This window comes from Cimex lectularius, unplaced genomic scaffold (assembly GCF_000648675.2).
Source record: "Cimex lectularius strain Harlan isolate CLEC.00 unplaced genomic scaffold, Clec_2.1 scaffold120, whole genome shotgun sequence".
Taxonomy (NCBI): Eukaryota; Metazoa; Arthropoda; class Insecta; order Hemiptera; family Cimicidae; genus Cimex; species Cimex lectularius.
The window spans coordinates 1209292-1232023 of NW_019392719.1; the positions used below are offsets into that span (position 1 = coordinate 1209292).

At 35.1% G+C, this 22732-nt stretch overlaps 2 protein-coding genes across 7 annotated transcripts in view; one reads left to right on the forward strand and one right to left on the reverse strand.

The window, feature by feature from the left end:
- Positions 1 to 4887: 4887 nt before the first annotated feature.
- The window catches only part of LOC106667944, an 88819-nt gene continuing 70974 nt past the window's right edge, over positions 4888 to 22732 (reverse strand). Inside the window, exons 1-4 of one of the 5 annotated variants that reach the window (XM_024226608.1) lie at positions 11912 to 11936; positions 10173 to 10281; positions 7303 to 7447; positions 4888 to 5308 (exon numbers count right to left, since the gene is read on the reverse strand). In XM_024226608.1, coding sequence (XP_024082376.1) covers positions 5074 to 5308; positions 7303 to 7447; positions 10173 to 10281 — 489 coding nt within the window. In that variant the 5' untranslated portion in view covers positions 11912 to 11936 and the 3' untranslated portion in view covers positions 4888 to 5073. Of the gene's footprint in view, positions 5309 to 7302; positions 7448 to 10172; positions 10296 to 11911; positions 11937 to 22732 lie in introns of those variants that run through there. The other 4 variants (XM_024226609.1, XM_014396255.2, XM_014396253.2 and 1 more) reach the window with 4 other exon arrangements.
- LOC106667946 (dynein light chain 1, cytoplasmic) lies at positions 16221 to 22273 on the forward strand. 2 transcript variants are annotated; one of them, XM_014396257.2, is made up of 3 exons: positions 16221 to 16413; positions 20567 to 20770; positions 21336 to 22273. In XM_014396257.2, the coding sequence occupies exons 2-3, from the start codon at positions 20663 to 20665 to the stop codon at positions 21495 to 21497; spliced, it is 270 nt and encodes an 89-aa protein (XP_014251743.1). In that variant the 5' UTR covers positions 16221 to 16413; positions 20567 to 20662; the 3' UTR covers positions 21498 to 22273. The 2 variants fall into 2 exon arrangements, with proteins under 2 accessions (XP_014251743.1, XP_014251742.1); XM_014396256.1 differs by lacking the exon at positions 16221 to 16413 and adding an exon at positions 20387 to 20470.

A 22732-nucleotide genomic window follows, 5' to 3' on the forward strand; every position in this document is an offset into this window, starting at 1 on the left:
ATAGATTACACGACATTTGAAAAAATAGCAAAAAATAGAGAAAATTCGAAAATGGGGAAGTCACGATAGCTCATGTGGTAGAGCAGCGGCGTATTTAGCCGATGGTCGTGGGTTCGAATCCCGATCGTGACACTGACTTTTTATCTCAACCAATACCGTACATAAAGATAATTTTTATTCTTAAACTTTTTTCAATGATTCCAGTCAGACATTTGAGTGAGTATGACAGTGTCATGGTCATAACATTTATTAGAGGAAGGAAACAGCCTGCCCAAAAATTGTAAATCACTACAATAGAAAGGGTTCTTCGACGCTTCAGAAAAACAGGTCCTCACACAAGAATGCCAGTACAGGGCAGAAGATACATTCACCCGTCATCAGTCTTTATTAAACCGTAACATTACGGGGAAAGAGGTAAGATATATGATAAGACAAGTCCGAAATATTTCGATTTCCTCCAGGACAGTAAGAAGAATGCGTAATGATAATAACCTCAAGGTCCGTCACCCAGCTCATGAACCTCTTCTTACCTCAGCTCAGAAAATGTCCAGGCTTCAATTCGCACCTGAACATGTGAATTGGACATTGGAAGTTTGGGGACTAGTTCTCTTTACCGATGAGGAGAGAGTTGTCCTAAATTCTTCGGGTATGTGTGTGCGGGTCACCTTTTGATTTACTTATTATTATTGGTTTATTTTATGACATTTTTTGGGGTTTTAAGTAATTTTGATGAAGGGTAATTTAAGGATAAATTAAGGTTAACTTTTACCAGCGTCAGTTTTTTTTAATATTTTAAACAAAATTTTGTTTCACTTTTTTTTGATTGGTTGAACCATGCAATGGTCCCCTTTGTCTTCTTGAAAAACAAGTTTAATTGCCTTTTATTGTTTACTCGGCACCGAGAGGGATTGTACCACCAGTTCTTTTCCTGGAAATTCTTTCCCCTTGTATAAAATAAGTGGTGTCATGGCAGAATAACCTGCCACAGTATGTTCAATGTCATTATGTTTTAGGATACGATCTAAAGAACAAAAAATATGTATCTTACCTTTGTAAATTAATGCAGTTTTCTTGACGTAAACCAATGTAATCAACTGATCCCAAAGAAGTGTTCTACAGCATGTCTTTTCTAAAGAAGTACATCTACTTACTGTTCTTCGGTCTGGCTCCCAGGCATCCTCTATAAGCATAAATGCTTCTTACCCACTGTTTTATCCCGGTATCCTGGTATTATATAGTTTTACCAACTGCTCCTTTAAAGTAAAGTATACCAAGGAGTAATCAGATATACCAATACAAACCAGCTGCCCCATTCTTTATCCTCTCACTTACATTTTTCATTCAAGGCAATAAATACAGTCATAAAACACATATCTCATTCGTGCCCGAGTCCAATATTCCTCGGTGTTCGAGAGTCCTGGTCCAACGTTCTCAATAATAAAAACATTCGGTATAATAAATAACATTTATTTATAGTTAACAATGCAGACAGCGATCTCAAGTGATCATCAGCTACATACTTCTATGCCCTAAGACGCGCATAGGTTGTTCTTCCTTTGCACACTTGACTGTGTACAATCAGTTATTTGTACTGTACTCTTAATTATTCTACATAACGTGCGATAACGTTACATAACGTTACTCATGTACGATCCAGTTGTGACCTATGCTTAACCTGATATGACCTTTTCCCTTCTAGATCCGACCTCCGGCCGAATTCCGCAGGTCGGGGTCAAGTGTTTTTTTAAAATTTTATATCCACTGGACGTACAGCAAATGTGGCGTTAGTTTGTCTCATCGTGGCCAACTTTGCTACTTTATTTGCTCTTTTCTTGGTTATACCAATGTACTTAGTTGTTTATGTATCGTTTTGACTCTTTTCCAGTTTTTTTTGTGTGCTCCTAGTAAAAAAAGTTGTAATCAAGACTCAAATATTTATAGAATAAATTGATATGATTGAACATACAATTTTTATAAAATCATTATAGCAGCTCGGTGTGTGCTTTAAACAGGGTGAGTTTAACATCTGTTACTAACCTATTTTTATTTATTTTTTTTTTATCTGGGCGCTTTTGGAAAAACCCCGACACACGTAAAATTTTAATTTTTATACAGCTTTTCATGAGCCAAAAGTTTTGATCTAAAGCGGCCCATAGACGATCAATATTATTGCACAATATTTTGGGTTGTGCAATTTAATTGATCGTGTGTAGACGATATTGAAAGTTTGTGCAATACATTGCATGATTGACGAAAAGTTGAAAATATATTGTACAACCTGGAAAATATTGCACCATCTGTTGGCATTATTGCGCAATATTAGCCAGTTGGTGAAGTATCAACAAGTGGAAAATATTGCACAAACTTCAATATCGCCTTCAAACTATTCAAGTTCATTGCACAAACAAAATTTTGTACAATATTATTGAACGTTAAGGGGTAACCGTCAAATTATTGTGCAATCTATATTGTACAATAATATTGACCGTCTATGGGTCGCTTACTCTCCAGGATAGCGAGATACGAATAGGGACATAAAGTAATGAATAATGTATTAAAATAATAATAAAAAAATAATGAATAAAAATAAACTCACCCTCAAAACAGAAAAAATAAAGATAATAATAATAATACTGAAAACGATAATCTCGGCGTTTGGTGTTTCATTGAGTATGCCGGAAAATAATGCAATTTTTCATGTTTACTTTCAATTATCCCTCTTTATAATAAACTGTTTACATTTGATGGATTATTGTTTTGTACGAATATCAACCCTGTTAAACGTTTTCCAAATAAAAATGTTTGTTTACCACAGTTCGTTACTTGGGAATAATTCAGTCTTTACCAAGTTGGCATCTCGTGATTTTCGTGCAATTTCGTTTTACGAGTTTAAACTAGGTCGGAACTATGCCCAAGGGCCAGAAAAATTAATGAAGTCTGGGGCGATGGCAGTGTGAGTGAGAGCACCCTTCGGAGATGGTTTAAAAATTTCGAGAGGGCGACTTTAGCCTTGAAGACGAAGGTCGTGGAAGAATTTTTCCCTTGATGACGTTCTGCAAGTTTTGATCGAAGAAAATCCCTGAAGAAAAGTTGATCTCATGAATTAAAAGATCGCCAAAAACATCATCGTTATTGCGCAACCTTTCTTTGCTGAAACATAAACGGACATTTTATGGATAGAATTGTTACTTGTGACGAAATTAAATTCCTGGCGAAACAGACAATGCCGAAATGCACTGCACTCAAATTGAAGCAATGCACCATAAATTCGCATTGTTGAAGCCATCTTGGGTCAGACTTTAGCTTTGAGGACAAAGAATGTCGTGGAAGAATTTTTTTCCCTAGGTGATACTTTTATGGATATAATTGTTACTTACGATGAAAAGTGGATTCTGTACGATAACATCAGATGTTCAATGCCGAAATGTATGGCAATGCACCATAAATTGGCATTTCTGAAGCCATTCTTTGGTCAATCGGAAAATAGCCGAAGATATCAAGATGGAGACTTTAACTTTGAAGAGAAAGAAGGTCGTGGAAGAATTTTTTCACTAGATGATAATTTTATGTATAGAATTGTTACTTATTATGAAAAGTGGATTCTCTACGATAACATCAGACGTTCAATGCCGAAATGTATGGCAATGCATGATAAATTGGCATTGTTGAAGCCATCTTTGATCATTCGAAAAATGGCCGATTTTGTTTCACGACAATGCTCTGTCCCGGATCACATGTTTACAACACGAATATGTTGGATGTTGGTTATGAGGTTCTGTTTCACCCTCTTTATTCTCATACCTCTCGCCTACCGACTACCATTTTTTCAGACAGCTGGAACATTTTACAACATAAAAAAATTTACTGATCAAAAGTCGTTAGAAAATCCGTTTATAGAATTTGTTTAAAAAAAACTCAACATTTTGATCAGAGAGTATAGAGAATTGCCATCTCATTGGGAGAAATGTTTTGAGAGTTATGGAAGGTATTTTAATTAATAAAAAATGTATAAAATAATTTCTTTAATTGTTGTTATTTTATAACAATAAACTTGCATTATTTTCCAGACAACCCAATATATTTTATGGTTAAAAAAAGAAGTAGAAGAATCAATGAATTTAAATAAAAAATATAATAATAAAGTAAGTTACAATAAATGATTTCTCACAATCACAAACAAATATGATATACACAGTTTCAAAAGTTTAAAAAAAAAAAAAACGCGTTTTTGTTGTTTCGAGAACTTGGCAGAAATTTTATAGTAAAATTACTTTGAAAAATAAGTTCACAATGAAAAAGGCAAAAGTATAACTGAGAAGCGCATTTTTTCTTTGTGGTTTTTAAAAATTTTGTTTGTGGTCAATGCCTATAAGAATTGGTTAATGAATATGACTTATTGTGCTCACTTTGTTAAATATACACAAGTGTTCAAAACGCCTAATTTTGAAACCGATCTTGAACTCTCGAACAGTATGTGTATTTGGTCGAATTATACTCAGTTGGTCATTTCTAGCTTCCCTTTCACATGATTGCTAATTGTGTAATATTTTAGCCTTATCAGGGGTTTAACCGTTGAGAAATTTTGTTGACAGTAATTAGAGTTGTTTAATTGTCATGTGGCACACATTTAAAAGATTGACTAAAGAACGGCCTTGATGATTAGATTGCTTAACATAGGAAATAGTTAAGCCCGGCATCACCTTATTTATCCTTGCATGTGAAACGCCCAAATGACGGTGTAGGAGGCCGCGCCTCGAAAATCTTTGGAAATCAAGAATTAATTTAAGAATAGAAACGTCTAGGATGTTCTAGTGAAACGTTTCCGATTTAAAGACGTTCTCTTATTTTGTCAAACGGGAATTCTATAAAACTAAGATAAGACGTTGAGATTTCTTAAGAGTATAATAACATGGCATTAAAACATATTGTGAAGTTTATTATGATACAATTGATAATATTTTTTAATGTTAAGATACAAAATGAAAGAAAGGTTTCTCCACCCAGTTGTAAGGAGAGGTGTGCCTCGGGAGGAAATATACAGTGATCGTGTCTGTTGGTGTCGCTCGTGGTAGCTCAGCGTTTTCCGAGGAATCGTAAATTGGTGACGATCGCCCTGGCAGGCCTGCGCCTGTTGCAGAAGGAAACGGTCCTGTCACCGTTGCCGGACCTCGTTTCGTGGAGCGCCATGAGGAGCTGGAAGACGTCCTCCCGGGTGGGCGAGCAGAGGTAGCCGTCCGGCTCGTACATCCGCCCGTTTTGCCTTTTCCACGGGTACCGTCTGTAGTACCTGGGGGACTCACAGTAGACACTTCAAAAAATACCACGAATCACATTACAGAGTTGGATCAGAAGGAAGATTTAGAGTGGCAGTGCCTTCATCACTGGCCTTCACGGAGGTTTTGCAGCTTGTTTGGTTGTTTTTATTTTTTTTATTTTTGCTTTTACTATTACAAACTTCTACTGGGCATCTAAACAGATTTGGCCATCTAACAAGTATGATGCATTATTTCAACTAACAAATAAACAACTCGTCAGGCTCAAGTGCTCATGCATACTCATCCCTGCGATCAATACCATCCAATCTTGTAGCAATTTTCGTTTTGAATTTTTCAATTGTCGTTATTTGCGGATTTTGTGCATGCATTGCCTAATGGAGAGCCGTCTTAAAAATCATAATATTACCATTAATTGCAATGGTCACTTCCCAGAGAAAAATGATCACAATTTTTTTTTTCTGGGGCATCCAACAGCTAGATCATATCAACCCTCAGGGTGCCGTTGTTTTTGAAAAAAAGTTCATTTGTAAGTATGTCAGGTTCAAACGGGTTCAAATGCAGGGCCGCTGGATTCGAACCCGGGACCTTCACCTTACAGTGATGAGCGCCGTGTCAACGCCTAAACCGTTGCGGCCACCGACGCCCCAAATTTCTTTATTGATTACTGAGTTGTAGGAAACGATGTTTCCTTTCAAGATTTACCGCAAATTAAATAATTACATATACTTTCTATCAAAATTTCCCCTTTTGTATAAATTCATAAAACACATAAATTTGTCCAGACGGCCATGGATCGGAAAAGACGGTATTGCATTTTTGGGACGCCTTTGTCAAAAGAAAACGATGTGCAGCAGCTGTATTATTGCAGCACTGATGGAAAAAATCGGGCTTTTGTTTTAAAATCGCTGTCCTCAGAGCGGTATTTGAATATGGTGACAGATACACTTCTTTTATTTTCAAGGGAAAACTCTCGAACTCTAATTTGCTTAATCGAAACATTGCCAAAATGCTATCCTTTCAAAAAATGTGCTATTAGCTGGAAAAGACAATAAAACTGGCGCGAGGCCAGGGTTATAAGCTGGGTGTGGCAGTGATTTCTTCCACCACTGCTCATACTTACTGCTTACGGGGGATTGATTTTATAAATTAAATATTCATTATAAACTGAATGTCTACAATTTTCCCGACGTGCTATCTTTTCACGTGTGCTATTGTCTGGAAAAGATACTAGAATACAGAGATGGACGTTTCTCCCCTTCGTTTAATTTCATGAAATACATATAAATCACAAAAGAAACCCTTGATGATGGACTACTGTTAACATAAGTATTATTAAAATAATTATTAAATTAATAATTAACTTAATTGGGACCTAACCTAACTCGTTCCTAACAATAACCCCAACCTTGCCTTAACCTTACCTAACCAATAAGACAAATGGATGAATGGGTTATGCTTTGGCAGTACATATTGAGAGTAATCAATAATATTTATTCCACAAAATATAAACTGGACTCTCGCTGTACTAACAATCGGGCTGGCTATAATTAGCTGTACTATTCTAGCAGGAAGGATAGCAAAAGAGCAATAATATGGATGGACAACGAGGTCTATAAACAAAAGAAATTTTAAAAAACTATTTACATGCATACATTAATACATACGGTCGTATTAAGTTAAGACGACCTGCTTAATGTAAATCAATATAATCTTTTGTTCTAAATGAATGAGATGGAAAGTCTTTAAAAAATATACATCCGGTCAACACGGTTATTTGCACCTAAATGTTCTTCTAAATCTTCCTTCCTTTAAATTGTAACAATTTTATTATGACTGAATTTAAAGTTTTTAAAAAAATGTGCATATAAAAGAAAAGGTAGAAATGTATTGCTACAGGCTGGAAATGTCAGTGATCTTGTTCTATTGATGGTAGGAAAGGGTGGAAAGTCGTGCACAGGTTCAAATGGCGAATTTGAATAAAGACTTTAAAAGACAAAAAAAAAGTTTTTGATCCTTTCGAGTATACCTTGTACGTTTGGCGATGACGTTCGAAGGTTCTGGCAACTCTTCCTGGACGAAAACCAGGGGGACGTCGACGTCGTTCGCCGATGTCAGGAGGTACACGAGGTAATCTGAGAGGGTGTCCGGATCGATTTCTTCTTCTAAATCATCTACAGATTTTAAAAAAATATATATCACTAAAAGAAAAAAACATCATTTTTATATTCAATATCAAAAGAATGTGGACAATGCTTCTTTGTCTTAAATTAAAAAGGAACCTCTGATAAGAGCGAGATGTATATTATTTTATTTTTACTTTTTTTAATATAGGGCCAAGTTTGTTCTTTTATTTCAAAGGAGAATACTAAGGAAATAAAGACTGTTTTACGAGCTGTACATTTCTTTGAAGAAATAATTAAACATTTTTCTTTAAGCGAGAAAAGAATTTATTTCATTCGGTCAGTGTGATTTTAATAAGGATCGTATTTCCAGAATCTGTCGATGGAAATTTAGCTTATTTCTTGAATAATTATTAATTAAAAATTATTTCTAGATAAGTGTCACTGTTAATTCCCAACGAATATATGTAGTTTAATTCCCTTATACATCTTATTTTCCACACAGTCAGCTAAGCAACGAAAAAACTAGGCTCAAGACGAGCGTCGTACGGGATATAAGCAGGGAGAGGCGAGCTACTGGCTTATTCAATTTCTGGGAAATTGGCCTGTGTTAAACTAAACGAGTTGAAAATGTATTTTGTTTTAAAAATTCAAATATAAATGGTTGTTCCAATTTTTCCATTTTATGTACTTAAACTGGTGACAATTACACTTTTCTTTTAGAGGGAAGAACTCTTCGAATCGTAATTTAACGTCCTGATCCGCGAACTGAAGTGCTATCCGTTCGAAAATTATTTTATTACTCGGAAAAGACAACTAGAGAGCGTGACGCCAGGGTTATAAACAGGGAGAGGCGAGCGCTGGCTTATTCAATTTCCGGGAAATTTGCCTACATCAAACTAAAACGATGTGCAACAGCTGTATTACTGCTGCGGAGTTGAAAATAATTTTTGTTTTAAAAATCAGGTTATATCATTCCCCCTCCCTGGCAATGTATACTTGAATTTGATGACAATTACACTTTTCTATTCGAAAGAAGAACTCTTCGAATCGTAATTTAACAACCTGATCCGTCCCTTAAGTTCTATCCTTTCAAAAAATGCGTTATAATCAGGGAGTGATGGTGCATTTCATTATTGGTTTTGGGTGGTAGATTTTAAAAATAACTACTCATTATAAACTAAAACAACCAGTAATTTCGATTCAACTTCTAATTTGGTCATAAAAGTGGCATAGAGGCTGGAAATGTCTATATTATGGTGGCGCGTCATCAGGGAAATAAGCAGGGAGTGTCGCTCATATCTCCCGTTAGTGTACCTACTGCTTTCGAGTAACAGATTTAAAAATTAAATATTTTCTTATTGTTCCAATTTCCTCATATTTTGTGTTTTGGAGGAAATTTGTTTAGAGATCTTAACTCACCTTGTCATATACATTTGACAAAGTGAGGATATTTTTCTTTTGTGTGTGTGTGTGTGTGTGTGTGTGTGTGTGTGTGTGTGTGTGTGTGTGTTTTAATTATTGTTTTTTTCTGCCAGGCGAGCTGACATGTCTATTGCCGGCACCTCGCATTTTTCGGTTGGCAAAATTTGGGGTGGGTCCGTGTGGTACTGTATATTCCTTACAAACCAACCTGCACTTACATAAACACATTAAATCTAATAAATACATTCATGCAATATGTACAGATAAAATTTGGGGAGCCACTGGAAATTTTGATATTTATACTAGCGCCTTCCCCCTTTCACTCAATTAGCCTAAAGCATAGCATAATTTGGTGAGTCCGTCAGGTCTATTCTAATTGGTCTATTCCGCCCCACCCATTCTCACTCACTCAACCAATCACGCTAATAAATACATTCTTTCAAGACGATAAAATAACTAACCTAGTTTGGTGTATCTATGAAGTACTCTTCATTCCAACACAAAATGGGTTTGTCTAAATCTAATAAATACATTCATGCAATATGTACAGATAAAATTTGGGGAGCCACTGGAGATTTTGATGCTATACCAGCGCCTTCCCACTTTCACTCGATTAGCCTAAAACATAGCATAATTCGGTGAGTCTGTGAAGTCTATTTTAATTAATCTATTCGGCCCACACCCATACTCACTCCCTCAACCAATCACGCTAATAAATACATTCTTTCAAGACGATAAAATAACTAACCTAGTTTGGTGTATCTATACTCTTCATACCGCCACAAATCCATTCTCTCCAACTTTCTCGCTATATATTCATTCTAGATCGGAAAAACCACGTGTGAAGCCATCATATTTTCGTTGCTATCACTGCTGTGTCTTAGAATTCCTTTAAAATTTATTAACAAGTTTTTCGTTCCTTGCGGCCATGTTCTATCTTTGTTATTGTTATATTTTTTGAACAAATTTATCCATACGAAATTTTATATTGAATTCAAACAATACGATTTCGGGTTTTCATGCACAAAGAATTGTAAATTAATGGGACATTGTCCGATCGTTTAGGCTTCATTTGTTCAGTTGATATCAGCCATGTTTAACTGGTTGACATAAGTAATAAAGAACAAATAACTGACAATCTGAAAATTTATTGAGTAGAAAAAATTAAGCCTTTTAATGAACTTAAGTTTTAAAAAATTCCGGAAGGATTTTGAATCAAGTTTGAAAAATTCAAAGTAACTGCTCTTTTCTGATTAAAGTTAAATAAGTATTTTTATTATTGTGCTTTTAAAGGATCTTTAACAAATATAAAAACAATTTCGTTTCGTATTTTATTTGAAGTTTTACTCACCTGCGAGTAAGTTTTCATTTTGGATCTGGGTCTCGTGTGTCGAAGGAAATGAAGCTGTGAGAGCTGCGCTGCACAGCAATATTGACAGCACAAGCATATCTCGTTTCATCTGAAACACCCAAACTGACTTCTCTAATAAATAAATAAATTAATATATATATATATTTAGACGATATATATATAGTCTAAATTTAAAAAAAGTTTTTACATTAACCCAGAATTAGTGGACAAGAGAGTTAAATACTTCTATTTAATATGGTAATTAATAGTTTTACGTTTATAAGGAAAGTTTCGATCTTTCAAAGCAATGGAATGCAGGCGGCTTAATTTTCCTTTTAGTACTTCTGTAATATAACTTAATAACTTTGTATTGTTTAAGTGTTGGGGAGGGACTTTAAATTGAAGAGTGTGTTTTTATAGCAAAGATTTATGAATACTTAGTAATTAATTAAAATAAACAACGAGAAAAGCGATACTAAATTAAATTAAGTTCCGCAATACTTCAGTTTGAACACTGGTTGTAAAATTCGCACTAATGTTATAATGTGTGGTGGTTAGTGACCGTTAATCGATAATTATTCAGAAATCGTGAGATGCGGTCTGGTGTGATGTAGGTTTCAGATAAACATTTTCTTTATCGTGCCAACGTTTCGATCTTTATTGAGATCATCTTCAGGGCTCAAAGTGTTTATCTTCTGTGCAATTGTGCCATTCTGGCGTGTCGTGAAGAAGACAACACTTTGAGCCCTGAAGATGTTCTCAATAAAGATCGAAACGTTGGCACGATAAAGAAAATGTTTTTCTGAAACCTACATCACACCAGACCATATCTCACGATTTCTGAATAACTAATGTTAAAGTCCAGCTATTTCTGCTCCCTCAAGATCACATATCTAGTTTACATAGTTAGCAAATAATCAATACAATCGGAAAATACATAAATGTTTAAAAAATAATACAGAACTATAATATTACTATATTCGTAGGAATGTCAGACTCCGTCGGGCTTCACCAGAGTTTTGTTTTTCACAAGGAATTAGAAGAGTTCCCCCTGAGCACTGCAGCTGTTCAGCTTATTGTACTTTATCCCTGGCTCCATTTTTGGGGGCTCGCAACACGAGTGTGAATTTGAGCCCCCGGTGTGCCGGTGTTCTTCCAACGAAGAAACTCATGTTTGAAGTGAGTTGGGACCAAATTCAGGGTCTCTGAGATCTGATCTCGCCCCTTCCATTAATGAGTGCCGTGTCAATTTCTTTCAATTGCGGCCACCGGTCCCCTTAGGCGTCAGAAAAAGTCCAGAGGCGACGGTGGGGATCGAACCCATGACCGCGGGATCTATTAGCCGAGAGTCTGACGCCTTAACCACTCGGCTACCGCGGCCAACCAGACTTATGGTCCAAACTGTATATTCCAGTATAACTTAAAAAATACGAAAAAAACTCACTTTGATCAACGGATTAAACCAATGCTGAAATAAGACAAAATTCATGTACATCTTTACTTTAAACTGAAAACAGGCCTCTATACCACTTTCTGCTGATAACTTTGTTTCCGGTGTCACTGATTTTAAAGGCTCCTTTTCTTCCACTGCGACCTAAGAGACCTAGTATAGAATTGCTCTTTGTTTATTTTCAATGCCGTCCAACCTTCATTATTCCCATTTTTATACACTATCCTTAAGTGGTCGAGCACCCGGGGTTCCTCTTCGTTTATTTCTATGGGTATTAATGTCGACTTACCTAAATGGCTGTACCTTTTCTGGGCTAACATAAAGCCGGGAACACATTTACCCGATGCTACGCCATGCGACGCTACCCGACGCAAATCCAAACTCCGATTTTCCATAAGGTTGCAATACCCCCGTGCACATCTACCCGATGCTATGCCACGCTAATCTACCCGACGCTCTGCGATCCCCACTGCCCAGATTTTCGTCGGGTCGCATCGTGTACAGTCGAGGACAAAAGAACCGGACACTCATATTTTTATTCAAACTACATGTATTATTGTCCTTATATTAATTACATACTTATTTTAATATAAACCAATTTAACCGAAATCAAAAATTCATTAGTTTTTTTATTTTAACAGAAATAATTAATAACAAATAATTAATAACAAAATAATGATTTTGCAAAAAATTGATCAAAACACCGGAATACCATTTATTGATAAAATGATTTAACTAATAATTTATTACTCGGTTTTGCTCATCAAATTTAACTAACAATTTATTCATGGTTTTGCTCGTAAAATTACACCATTTTCGTCGGGTAGCATCAGAACGGGACATTCATATTTTTTGTAGTTTATTTCAAACTAAGTACATGTAATTTTGTTCTTATATTAATTACAACATGTTATTTTAATGTAAACGAAATTAAACGAGATCAAAAATTCATGTTTTTATTTATTTTTTTTTTATTTTATTTTTTTTATTTATTTATTTATTTTTTTTTTTGTGGCCTCGTTGTTATACATTAGCCAACGAACCGATTTCGAGGGCCGTGCATCCACCAGTAGCCAGTCGCCACCAACCCGGCCGCAGCGAACGAACAGGGAATGATAGGGCTCTTCTCTCATATTCTCAATCTTTAAGGCCTAATTTTAAATCCATTTCGAGGGACCGTTTTGGAGATGTGGAAAAACCTTACATCGAGATATGTGGAAAAGTCCACATCTCCCAATCCCCCGGAGCCAAACTTGCTCAGGGAGCCCTACCAACCCCACCCACCCACCGCAGACAAGCCAGCCGCGCCCAGCCCCCGACGGACACAGCCCTCCCTAGTTAAGACAAGGGACTCATTTCAAATTTTCATGTTACACCTATAAACAAAATCTAGGAGATGTCCATATATTACACTGTTGTTTAAGGCTAAAAGAGACTTTTAGTTTATGGGTTTGGCCACTTCCTTCATACCGTATAACCTATCCAAAAAATAGTTCCTCTCAGTTAAGTACCCTGGACAGATCATGATCTTATGTTCTGAGTCCTCAGGGATTTTGCAGAATTTACATTGATCGTTCTGCTTTTGATTTATTTTATGAAGGTAAATTCCACAAATTCCATGATTAGACCTAAGCCTATTTATAATTGTGATATCCCGATTGGAAAATGGAACATTTTGAAACCAAGGCTTTTTGGACAACTGAGGTGTAGAAGTGTAGAATTTTCCGTTTTGTTTACTTTCACTATACTTCTGCCACTTTATTCAATTTTGGGTCTTAATTGCACTTTTTGCATCTTGCAAAGGGAGGGTGATAGGAGATACTATAAACTCCTTTTGACGATTTAACGTCGAGGACCTTTTTAATTATCCATGATACAAGATAGTTGTTATCTGAATTAAGGTTAAAATTCTTCAGACTCTCCAAGGAACTTTTTGAGTCTGACAAAATTAATAATGATTCGCTTTTTACATCTTCTTCGTGTACATACTCTACTGCCTTAAAGATGCCAAAAAGTTCAGAAGAATATATACTGAACTCTGGAGGAAGTTTATATTTTTCGAATTTGTTTTTCTGTGGATCGTACCAGGCGCATCCCACTCCAACCTCCGTTTTTGATCCGTCCGTGAATATAAGGTATGGAGATGGGTATAAAGACAAAACGTCACCAAGAAACAACGTTTTTATAAACATTATTTAATTATGATGGTTAGGAATAACTTTTTATCTCAACTTAAAAACCTTAATTAATTGAATGTTATTAATTGGTCAAGCGGACCACGAAAAATAGTGAAGTTAGGAATAACTTTATTTAAAACAATTAAGTTTAACAAACAATATTAGATGGTTGTGCTCATAAATTTAACTAACAATTTATTACAAGGTTTTGATCGAAATAGTGCATTAAGAACAAAAGAGGTGCGATTGTGATACTGATTTGTGATATACGATATGGGACTGTACGTGACATGGCGTCGGGTAGCATCGGGTAGCGTCGCATGGCGTTGCATCGGGCAAGTGTGTCTCCGGCTTAAGACATGTTCCTATGATTTTTGTTTTTTTCTTTTTTTTGCAGGTTTATGTCTCGTCTTAATGAGAGAGAAATAGATTTTTGTTTTCCTGGTGATATGTTGAGGAATTCCTTTGATTGGTAGTGCATTCATTCAGTCTGTAAACATTTCTTTCTTCATATATTTATTCAATTTTTTAGCATGCTTTCGGACGTGCTAATATGCTGTTCTGGTCCAAAAGACCCTGTGAAGGCTGTTCCTGTTTTTGCTCGCGTCCCGGCAACACTTCATAGTTAAGTAACTATTTCGTTTTTCCAGGACCTGGAGATATGTTAGGCATTCCCATGCTAGCTTTGATAGTGGAGGAGTCTAAAGCCTTCAGTACATGTTGTGTGTCTGAGAATATCTGTGCACCCTTTAATTCCTTTAAAGCATTGCTTGTGCACAGAGTTTTATTCCATGGATATCTGCTTGGAAAATTGTTGGCGTGGGGACTAGGGGTTTCGCTAGGTCACAATTTGAGCCTTTAACCCTTGCTCCAATTCCATGTTCCATTCTAGATTAATTTCCATTTTAGGATTTTATAGTTTTCTTTTGGGTCGTTTTTTTTTCATTTTGTCCTAAAAGTCTGTTTGCACTTTCGTATGCCAACGGTGACCCCGAACTGCCAACACCCCCGGGGTGGATGATTCTCGTGGCCCGCAGGCAATTTATTGTAAATTATAAAAGCTCGACTTCCCAGTGAATTGCGATAAGAGATAGGCTCAAATTTGTATGTTTGTATATGCGTGTACAGATTTGAGCATGTATATATCAGTAATCAGTCCAGTTCTGAGTATCTATTGTATACAGAGTTCAGGTACATACCTGAGGTCTAATCGCTGTTGTGTACAGCCAGTAGGCTATTTTCAAATTTATACCACATGTTACCACGAAATGTTTGGCCTATAATTCTCTTCCCTTTTTGAATTTTTTTGCTTATAACACTTCCGATCCATACGACTATTGATTTTTCCGACGAATTTCCCACATTTTGAAAGGACGGCTCTTCGGAAATTACGAATAGTAATAGAAATTAGGATTCGAATTTTCTTTTCATGAAACCGAGACCAAAAAAACAATCTAGTCAGACTAGGCGCGTCAAGGATATAAGTTCGGTGACACGCTTGTTCCTTTTGTTTCAGCGTACGCTGACAATGTACTGGAGCAGTACGATCCTTACATAGATTTGTCCTTACGGTCTGTATTTTTTTTTCTTCTCCTGAGCACTGCAGCTGAGCTGTACAGCTTATAGTACTTTATCCCTGGCTCCATATTTTGGGGGAGGGCTCGCAACACAAATGTGAACTTGAGCCCCCGTTGTACTTCCATCGAAGAAACTCATTTTTGAAGGGGGTTGGGACCAAATTCAGGGTCTCTGTGATCTGATCCCGCCCTTTCCATTGATGAGTGCCGTGTCAATTTCTTTCAATTGCGGCCACCGGTCCCCTTAGGCGTCAGAAAAAGTCCAGAAGCGACAGTGGGGATCGAACCCACGACCGCGGGATCTATTAGCCAAGAGTCTGACTCCTTTAACCACTCGGCTACCGAGGCCCCCCTGTATTATTTAAAATCCTCATTACGGGTAAGTTAAATTAAAGAATTAGACATACTTTGATTGAATATATAAAATAAATATATATATAATATATATAAATATATATATAAAATATATATATTTTGCATTGTATAAATTCACTTTTCCACATCCAAAATGTAATTGTAATATGTAAACAATGTTTGTAAATCCCAGGCCCTGAAGATGATCTCAATAAAGATCGAAACGTTGGCACGATAAAGAAAATGTTTTTCTGAAACCTACATCACACCAGACCACATCTCACGATTTCTAAATAAAAGTTAAATTAAAGATTTATTTGTCCTCCTCTGTGTGTGTAGATTTATTATCTTAGTAGCTTTTCTAATTAATAATTATAATAAAACAGGTCGTCCGGCGATTGTGTTGGCCTGGTCACGATCAACCTGTTGTTCTCCGACCGGTGGCACCGATTCTCAAAAAAGCGCGGGCCCGGCGCAATGCACGACGGTCCGATACAGGACCCGGTAGAAGACCCTGGCCTCGGCCAATCAGCGGCCGGCTCGCCGCACCGACTCCGCCCACCTCTTCCACCGTCCGGGCCGAACGGTCAATCCAAAAACAGTGGAACGTGCCATTTGTGGCTTTTCGCACAATCTCGCTCAGGTCACAGCATCGCCCGACGCTCATCTACACGAGGAAACCTGTGAGTTAATCGACTGTATTTCATCTTTTTCCTAAACCAGAAAAGCCTTTTTTGCGTTTTTAACCAGTAATTTCGCCCTTTAAAAACAATAATCAATGAAGTTTTAACATTTTTCAATTATTCAAATTGTTTTTCACACATCTCTTTTCTTAAAACTTCTATGATTATTCACAAGTTATTTTGTAAAAAAACAAACAGCTTTACCAACACTTTAAAAAAAAAATAGATATAAGAAAAAAACGAATAATAACAAACTTTGTTATTATAACCAGTAAAATTCTGTCCATTTTAGAAGAACAAAAACCTAAGGGGGTAACAAGATAAAATAAATACAATGATTCTGTTGCACTCAATCCAAACCGCTCAGTTTCCTTACAAATCACTTTCATTCTTAATCATAGTTGTAAATCAAAAGCAACAGCTTTTATGCAAAATATGTTAAGCCTAAATTTGTTCAATTTGAAGATCAGACGACAATATCGGATACCAGAATAAAACTTAACTTTGTACGTACCTATAACAAACATTAATGATTTAAAAGACTTAATGCTCATTTTATTTAATAATAAAATAATCACTTAAAAAATTAACACAGTTCTGTTCAAGTTGAACGTGGGACAAACTAATGAAACTACGTTTGGAACTTTTTTTATGGTATTGCGCAACACTTTTTGGCGGGTTTAACGTGAAACCACCTGCTTGTGTTTATGTCCAAAAATATTGAATTTTTGTCTAATTTTTGTATTAAAAACGTGTTCATGGAAGATAATAAGATATGATTTTAATACAAAATACGCCTGAATATGAAATAAACCTAGTTATAACCCTTTATCCCGTTACAAAAAGGATGCAAATAAAGAAACTTATTAAAACTATTCGAATTTTGTAATCTTATATAATTCATCTTAATCCTGTGTCACTTGACTACTCATCTATTGATTCAAAACACTCTATTCATGTTCATGGGAGATACATGATTTGTTGATTACTGTCACAAATAGGAATACTAGGTAAACAGAAAAAATTGTGCGGGTTTTCATTTGGTATTGTTTTAGTATCGTTATACAACATTTCTCTTTACGTAGGAGGATTAGGTGTTTACATTGTGTAATACCAAGAGGATAATGCAGTTCATAAAGAAAAAGTTTTGAACTGTTCACTCTAAATTATAAAATATTTACTTTCTCATGGTTTCAAAACTCATAATTTATCCATCCCGATTGTACGAATGTTAGCTCGGTACTAGCTCGGTCGAGGTTGCTCATAAAATTTGCACTGCATTTGGTGATGAAACAATTAGTTAGTGCAATGCTCAAAAGGGGTTCAAAAGTTTTAAAAAAATACTCCACCAAACGTAAAGCATATCCTTTTGTTGTTTATGGTTTATTTGGTTTACGCATCAATGTGACAGGGTCATTTGGGGACATCTAATAATATGATCTGTACAGGATGCAATTTTTGTCTCATGTGACAATCTTGTCAATAAACACATCATCTTTGCATCGTGAAAGCAATGAAAGGCAAATGTTTAGACGTTTCAGCTTGTTACTGTCGGTCAATTTATGACTTCTTCCCAAGTTGAAGTAACCTAGAGCGAATGGTTTCATCACTTATGGTCAACATTGACAAGCTCCTGGCATCTTATGAAGTTTGATAGCTTCCCTCAATTCGCCTTCACTCAAGAGAAAAGGTCTACCAGAGAATGGTTCATCTTCAATCCCTATGCTCCCAGAAGCAAATGTTTTGAACCACTTTTGGGCAGTGTACTAACTTATTGTTTTATCACTCAATGCAGTATCAGAGGCACAGTCCATCATAGCCTAAACCCTGCAAACCACAGTGAAGAGGCGGCCCCAGGCAGGAAAAGAAGGGAACCATACGGATTAATCTTTTTGAACATTTTAATGAGTTTTTTTGTGGAGGAGTTGTGTCTACTCACACTTTCCCCAAACTCAAAGGAGATATTTTAATCTCAAGAGTCCAGGAAAGCATTCTTCAGTCCAGTCCAAGATTTTTTTTTTCAAATTGATTGTGGAAACCAGGTTTGCAGCTTTTTAGCTTGTACTCCTTCCTAGTCCCATTTCGGGGGCTTGAACATGTGTGTGCAAAGAAGAAAGAAATTAATTTTTTGAAATTTAGTGTCGTTGAGACCCCATAGTGCTGTGACAACTTTCATTGTTGTCACTGCTCCCCTTATGCATCAGGTGGGAAATGAACCCATGACTGCAGAATCTTCTAGCCGCGAATCTGATGCTTCAACAACTCTGCTACCCCAGCCTAGCCCAAGAAACTCACCAACATCTGAAGCCCTGGACAGGTGCTGCATCGACTAAGCAACACCACACGACCCATATAGGGTGCTAGCAGAGAAAACATAAATATATAAAGGATAATCAAATATGATTTTTTTTTTTTTTTTGAGGAGGAGGAGGAGGAGGAAACAATGAGTGAGCAATAAATAAACTTAGATCATGTTGTTTACTATCTTTTGATGCACTGTTGGTGCTGATCAACTGAAAAAGAAATGAATGTGAAAGTCACGTATTGAGATTTTTCCATGTGGTCAGCAGAGACAGATCATTCTGGTGCGTGGAACCATAATAGACCAAACCAACATACCAATATTTTTCCAGACTATCATATGTAATATTTGTCGAGAGCTGAGGTAATATTGCATAATTGGAGTTGGAGTATTTATCACAATTTATCACTTGTGGCAAAATTTAGATTTATTTAAACAAACTTAGCACAAAACAATTGGCCATTATCTCACTACATAAGTTCACTCCAGTCTGTTTTGTGGAAGTTTGTATGATTGATGCATGTTAAATAAATCATGGCAAAAAAATCAGAACATCTTGCAGTATTTTTTTATTTTTATAGTTTAATGTCAAACTAATGTTTTATCAATATGTTGGGTCCAAACTAAAATTAAAATTTTGATTGCACCATTCGCTTCAACTAATTCAATTAAAAATCCATGAATTTGTTTACTGATAGATATGTCAAAATTTTCTATATTTTCTATCTACATTTCAAAGACCATATTATATATCAAAAGTCAGATTTGTAAAACTGTTTTTATATGGAATATAGTTCTGTCACAATTGACAATTAGGGTTTTTGAAATTTACTGATTATTATGATTTGATTATAGATATAGTTTCACATTAAACTTAACGATAATTTAAAACCCTTCTAAACAACACTATAACAGCGTTCCTCAAATATTATACTTGAATTGTAATTTAACTTAATTGGTGGCAATGAAATAACTTTGGCCTGATATGTATAAATAAATTCTAATGTAGACAGGCTTGTTTTGCTTAGGGAAGAAGTGTTTTTTTGGATATCAGCCAATGCTGATCACTAGTGCAATATTAGTAAAAATATATATAATACATATATTGTAAATATTTTATTATTGATATAAACTTTATTTTAGGTTCTATAATTTTTTTCTGTTATTTTTTGACGATGCTTCAACAAAAGTTGAGTTTTTAAATCAAACAAATTTTTAAAAAATTGTAAGGTCATCCGATAAAAAAATGTTTTGATGAATACAGTAGAAAACAATTTCTGTAAAATTCCAGATCACTTTTAATATACATAAATAAAATTTATTTTTTGTTTTCTATAATATTTTTTTTTCTTTTAAAGTTCTATTAATAGTTTTTCTATAATTCATGAATAAATACCACTTTCTTTCATTAAAGTCCTTTTGGAGTGGAAAGAATCAATTTAGGCTCATAAACATTTTAATGATAAATGATGATATAAGACTAATTGAAATTATAACTAGTTTTTAAAAATTACAGTTGTAATAGGTCTGGTTTAATCCTTGTTTTGTGTTGATTAATGGTTAGATTTGGAAACACAATATTTTGTACAGTAAAAAAACAAAAAATTGAACCATGTGACAATGCATAAAATAATTTAATAAAACCTGTCATATTAAAAGATTATTTAACATTTGTAGTTGAAAAAAACAAAAAACAATCATGATTAAGAAATGAAAAACAGTTGAGTTGGTTTAATTGAGTGCAAAAAAATACAAGTAAGTAAATCACTCATTTTTATACTTTGTAAATTTAAAAAAAATCCCCATTGTTAACTCTGCCAAATTCTCAAAGATTCTTTTATTCTTTTGTAGGGTGTTTTCCCCAGCGGCTTTCAGTAGACAGAATAGACCCCCTTTTTTCTAGCCCTTTTTGATCCTTTTCTTCCACCGGCTGTCGGTCGAGGCAAGATGACTGATAGGAAGGCGGTTATTAAAAATGCTGACATGTCCGAGGAGATGCAGCAGGATGCTGTCGACTGTGGGACGCAGGCCCTCGAAAAATACAACATCGAGAAGGTAACTTTTTAAAATTTCTTGTACAGAGAAAAATTATTTCTGGTAATCGGTGTAAAGAACACACATTGAACTACGATACATTTATCAAACGTATGCATTAACTGAACACAAATTAAACCTAATATTTTTTTCCTTGGTATACAAGATTGTACTTATTCTGATTTTAAAAATTAGCAATTTGCCAATTTTCAATGAATGTGTTTTTACAAATGAATAATAATTCCTATTGGTAATGGTAAACATTTAAGTAGATACTATATACATAGATAATGGCTCACTATTGCAAGTTAGTTTTCCGCTTGAGTAAGGCTATTTTTGTTTACATTTTTGTAAAAAGCTTATTATATATTCTTAAATCATGTAAAACTGGATCTACAGTCTTAGTTGCTTCTATAAAATCTTTCTATTAGGCTCTTTAAGATGTTAATTCACAGTGAAGTAGGCATTCTTTTTGTATTTCCAATTGGATTTTAATTTATATTTCATATAAACTCTCTTCACAATTTTTTATTGGTTTATATTGTTCCTCAGTATTCTGTTCTAAGCAGTGCTTATTTTTTTCCAGGACATAGCAGCTTACATCAAAAAAGAATTTGACAAGAAATACAACCCTACTTGGCATTGCATTGTCGGGCGCAACTTTGGCAGCTATGTGACGCACGAGACTCGCCACTTCATCTACTTCTACCTCGGGCAGGTGGCGATCCTTCTCTTCAAGAGCGGTTAAATTCCCTCCGAATGCCTGCCTCAAATTCACCTATCCAAAAAAAACTACCCAAAAAAAACCAATATTATAAACTTCCAAAATTGAGAAAAAATATATAAAAATTACATAATTGTGGTTATCGTAATTAGGGAATGCCTTACACCGGGGGTTGGGAACTATATCGTAAATGGTTTCTTGTTGTTTTGAATAACCAATAAAATATTTTGGAATAAAAATATTGTTTGCATCATAGGCAGGTCTGGTACGGTTGAGTGTGCGATAAAAAGTAGCCATAAAGTACTTAATTTTTGTTTTTATAAACATGTTTTGTAAATTGTTCAAGTTATATCTAGTCTTATGAATCTTTTATTTTTCAATTTGTGTTTTTTAATAACAGGCCGTACACTTAACTCATTGTTGTATAACACTTTAACAAATAATACTACCGACTCCTAACTTTTTTGATGGCTATAATAAAGCCATTGTGTTCATTTATTATTGTTATTATAATCAAATTATTTAACTTGTAATGTTGAGTAGGTAGGGTTGAAAAGCATTTTTTTCACCCTTGTTCTAAGTATTGTTATACATTCCTAGTTCATTATGGGAATTTTTAAACTGTATTAAAAAGTATTAGACTTAAAATTGTTCTTTCAAAGGGCAAAGTAAAGTTCTGTTCTAATCTTTTGCCCAATCAATTGTGATTAACCTAGTTTTACAACTGAAATCGACTTTGTACGTATTTCATATTTTTTCTCCCTTTTGAAATACTTTGAATAAATTGTGATTATCCTGCAGTAGGTTTTTTCAACCTGCAAATGAATTCCCCACACACACACACCCACCATCCTAGGCCTAGATGACCATTATTTTCTAAATTCTTTAAAATTGTTGGTTTATGTAATTTTCTTATGAAACCTTATCTGGATCTGGCTTAATTGAAAAGGTTCTGTGAAATTATGAATCTATTAATGGACCTGCATGAAGCCAATGTATTTATTTCAAATAAGTTTGGTTGGCACGCTATAGATAATTTTTCAAATAAAATATTAACACTAGCACTTATGTATATTGATTTTTTTTTTAAATCCAGGAGGCATTTTGGGAAAAAATTACCAGCGTATTACTTTAACAACAGAAAAAAGTTTTTCGATAGTTAAACCTCTTAATTCTAAAGTCTTCCTGAAGTTCTTTGGTCCGTTGAACCGAGTCGGTTGGGAAAAGTCGATGTTGGAATCCTAATTACTAATTTTACT

Bases quoted from the DNA above. Each gene is read 5' to 3' on its own strand.
- LOC106667946 (XM_014396257.2), top strand. From the start codon at position 20,663: ATGACTGATAGGAAGGCGGTTATTAAAAATGCTGACATGTCCGAGGAG. The intron at 20,771-21,335 runs GTAACTTTTTAA...ATTTTTTTCCAG, and splicing joins AAAAATACAACATCGAGAAG to GACATAGCAGCTTACATCAA.